This window comes from Neltuma alba, unplaced genomic scaffold, assembly GCF_004799145.2.
Source record: "Neltuma alba isolate B1F8T4 unplaced genomic scaffold, ASM479914v2 tig00011848_pilon, whole genome shotgun sequence".
Classification (NCBI taxonomy): domain Eukaryota; kingdom Viridiplantae; phylum Streptophyta; class Magnoliopsida; order Fabales; family Fabaceae; genus Neltuma; species Neltuma alba.
In genome coordinates this window covers 173-4,530 of record NW_021636453.1, presented here as the reverse complement: position 1 = coordinate 4,530, position 4,358 = coordinate 173, and the positions used below count along the sequence as shown (strand labels likewise).

Here is a 4,358-nt window from a genome sequence, read left to right as displayed (position 1 = left end):
TAAGGGTTTCTACCCTCACTAACCTTCATCTTTTTCTTCCTTTGCCACTAAAGTAACGTCAGAACAGAGGAAAACAACCCAAAAACAGAGCACCCATTATCATTCTACACACCCAACTTAAATCACAACACACACCAACAAAAAAACACAGCCTTTTCATTCATTAACTTCTGAATCCTAAACCAAAAACAAAAGCTTTGAAATACCAAAGGTAAAAACGATTTTTTGATTTCTCATTCCCAAACAAATCTAGAATCTGTCAAGAAAGGTAGGAGAGGAGAGAAAAGAAAGTTTCACACCTCAAGATTTGTGAAGATTCACATGGAAGCACTTTGGAGTTCAATAATGGTAATTGAGAAGATTTTTCATCATAAATGGCTCCTTCTCTCTTTCCCAATGTCTTCTCCCTCAAGCTTCTGTGCAGGAAATCCTCAAAGTTCATTCTCTCGTCTTTTTTTTTCTGATGCAGGGGCAGGGCAAAACGGTAATTAGTGGATTCTGAAAATTGCATCTAAGTCTCTTTGGGACTTTAAAAAAATTATCAGATTTCAGGGGACCTATTTGATGTATTTTGTTCTCCATGGGACCTCAATGTCATTTTCCCAAAAAAAATTGCCCCTCCTTCTCTCTCTCGTTTCAACCAAATACACTTATCCTCCTCCCTCTTTCCATTTCCCCCCTCCCTTCAAAAAACATCCAACCAAACAATACCTAAGGGTAATTTTACAAATTGATTCAACTTTGGGGACTAGTAGAAAGAATTATAAGGTGTGTTTGAATCGCGATGAACATGGGAAAAGCCATGTTGAGAAGGGAAAAGCCACCTTCAGGAATGATAAAGCTCTACTATGTTGTTTAGGTCAGTGTTTTATTGGAAGAGCTTATGGTCAAAACTGGTGCCACCCTGAAAGCTATTTAGAGCTTATTTAAAATAAAAAAAAATCCACTTGGTGCGATGGAGAGAGGAGAGAACAAAAGATGACACTAGAAAAAGAAGAAAGAGAAGAAGTATTTTCAAAAAGAGTCCCATATGTTTAATAAAAAAATGATAAAATTACTCTAAATACCCGAGGCATGAGAAGGAAAAAATTACCAAATTAAGTGTTTATTAGTAATTCACAACTTTTTCTAATAATACGTTAACTCTTTTCATTTTTATAATTATATTTTTCTTGTAAGTTATTAAATTATGTAAATATAATATATACACACACCCCTCTCAAATTGAACTCGACAATGCTCAAATTTGATCGAGTTAGATATCCGTATTATATATATATCTATAGATATATTTGTATTTATATTTAATAAAACTCACATAGTTTTTAGTCATTTTACATTTAAATTTAGTTTTAAATTTTATCATCCAAACAATTTTATCATCCAAACAATTTTATCATCAAGTATATGGGTCTATTTGAAAATATAATAACCTTTAAGTATAAGATATAAAACAAACTTATTAACTAGTTGATCCAACTATCCCTGATGGGATAGCTAATCCTGCTATTGATCCTAACGGTAGGCTATCATTTTACACAAAGTCAAACATAGAGGCAAAACTACAATATGTGATATTAGGAGAAGTAAACGGAATGGCTAGAAACAAGTATAAGAATAGCAATGAGATCCGAAAAGAACCTGTCTCTTGTAACTCCAAACATAAGAAACCAAACAGATGATCGAGATAGTACATTAAGAGAGCCTGTCTTTTACAACCCTAACCATGAAGACACTATAAGATTAATCAATCCCTTGATACTGTTGAGTATTCTTACGAGAATACGAAGATGCAAACAAAGCTCACACAAAGAAAAATAAAATTATATATTATTAATCATTCATATCATCTCTCTCAAAATACAAAAAATGTAGCTTATATTATAAGCAACTATAGAACACTCTAGAATCATAATCCTAAGACATAATGTTAAGATGATGCCTCATTGATGATAATTTGACTATGGGAGGCACCATTTATTACATAAAGAGAAAAAAATTACATAAATTTCAAGAATAAGTCTGCTATCTAAAAAATAAGAAACTGAATAAAAACACAAGCTTCTAGAACAATTATTAACCAAAAGACCTTATTAATAGTAAATGAAAAAGGAAACTTCCTAAAAACAAAATTAAATCATAATTAATGTATAAGAACGCCTTCTAGATGCTGCGTGAATATTTTTGGATATCACTTATGATTATTGTCCAAAGCACATGCTTGTCGCATGATATTTTAAGTGAATTCTTTAATCTAAACTCCATATGGGCTTTGTACACCATCTTGGACTTTTGTTGTGCTCAATAAATCATGCCATGGTGGTTTTGGGGTGACTTATCACATATCACTTCAAACTTTGTATTTGTAATTATCCATATCATTATCCAAATAATAATCTATGTTCTCCTCCATGTAAACATTTTGAAGCTATAAATTCTTTGAATACCTTTGATGATTAGTTGGGCCTCTAACTAGATAAGTATTTCTTGGGTTTTAGAACCTCCATATTGGGCACTTTTTGGTATGCTATCAAAATGTCACTCATGGATTTTGTTGCATGGCCAAACTCTTCAACACTTTCAATGGACTTTTACATTTAGGAGAGATCATTCTTTCAATTATAAATGTTTGCGGGCTTCTCTTAGTTGGATTGTTAATTCTCCACTCTTCTCTTCGGGTAATCAATCTCTTCAGGTTTTGTCTTCCATCAAGCAACTGACTGAGACAACTTTGCAAAAAGAGCAACTGACATCATCATTCCTGATATCCTTATTTTCTGCAAATTATTTTCTAATTTAGAAGTGGCAGCTGTTGATTCTTCATTTTTTCTTTTTCTTTTTTACTTTTACTTTTTGGTAGTCTTCTTTAGTTATGTTCGTGTAATATTATATTTTCTTGTTAATATCATTTGATCTTCTATATATATATATAAACTTATTAACTTTTCCTGTGACATAATTACCAACTTTTTTGGTAATTATATGGGCCTTAATATGCCCAAAATTCTTTTTTTTTTTTAAAAAAAACGGCGGATGGGGCTTGATTTTTGCGGTGAATGCCCGACCCTGGCATTCGCGCGTAGTGCCGGTGCCCTTCTTCGCTTATAAGAGTGACTTCGCAGTTCCCAGCTCACGCTGCCAAATTCGTTCGCACTTCTGAATAATCGTTACTCAACGACTGCTCAGTCATCAAGATTACCCACCTTCGATTCTCTCTATGGCGGCTCAAGAAGACCAAGATTCACCTGCAATCATCGATTCAGTTGCTCGGCAAGACGATGTATTGCAGAGCACTATTGAAGAGACACAAGAACCGGTTCGTGCTTCCGCTGCCGAAGTAGACGAGAATTCGCTTCTTTCTTCAAACGACAAGATTGATGCATGTGTATTGGGGTTTAGTCCTTCTTGTTGTGACGGAAAAGTTGAAGATTTTTCAAGAGAAGGTCAGAATATGGTCGAAGGAGTCCTATTGGCAGAAAAGTGCGATATGGATACTGTCTCAGTTGACAAGAAAGACGATGAATTCCAGAGCACTATTGAAGAGATGCAAGAAGCGGTTCGTGCCTCCGCTGCCGAAGTAGACGAGAATTCTTTTGCTTCTTCAAACGATGAGATTGATGCACGTGTATTGGGGCCTGGTCCTCCTGGTGTGACGGAAAACTTGGAGGTTCTTCAAGAGAAGGTCAGAATATGGTCGAAGGAGCCCTGTTAGCCAAAAACCGCGATGCGGGTATTGTCTCAAATGTCGAAGGAGCGAGACAGACTTGTGATTCTGAGAAGCTTGAGCTTCAGAAAGGAGCTGTGGACGGTGATGGCATGAAAGAGAGTAGTTTCTTTGAACAACGTATGCATCGATTTGGAACCCAAGACTGGAGGGTGCTCCATGAAAAGGCCGCCTCAGAGCGTAGTTTCACTCCTATGGTAAACGGAGATTCGGTATCAGAGAATGCCTTGGAAGTCAAAAAGAAATTGCTGCTTGAAGAGCTAGAAGCTGTTCTGCGGCCGGAAGGCGACCTTGCCGCTCGGAAGTTACCTGGTTGTAAACTCATACAAGAAGACTTTATAATTCCACGTTCCTTAGGAATTGAAGTTATTGATGATACAGCGTTGATTGAGACTGTTCCTGCTCGTGCTATAGGAAGGAAAGGAAAGGTGTTTTGGGAAATAGGAAAAGTACTGGAAAGGATGCAATAAAAGAAATAGATGCAAAGAATGGTAAAAGATCAAGAAGAAAAGCGAAGGGAGCAAAGAATATTTTGGGGATAGATGGAAAAACTCGGGCGGAAGAAGCTCGAAGTCCTTCTGGAGATAGGAAGGAAGGAGCCAAGAGAAAATACACGAGGAAGGAGATTGAGGCT

General features: G+C 36.1%; 1 protein-coding gene across 1 annotated transcript; it reads left to right on the top strand.

The window, feature by feature from the left end:
• The first annotated feature begins 3,085 nt into the window (after positions 1–3,085).
• On the top strand, positions 3,086–4,140 carry LOC114718403 (uncharacterized). Its single transcript, XM_028903695.1, has 2 exons — positions 3,086–3,488; positions 3,519–4,140. Exons 1-2 carry the CDS (start codon positions 3,218–3,220, stop codon positions 3,710–3,712), a joined length of 465 nt encoding a protein of 154 aa, XP_028759528.1. The 5' UTR covers positions 3,086–3,217; the 3' UTR covers positions 3,713–4,140.
• The last annotated feature ends 218 nt before the right edge of the window (positions 4,141–4,358 follow it).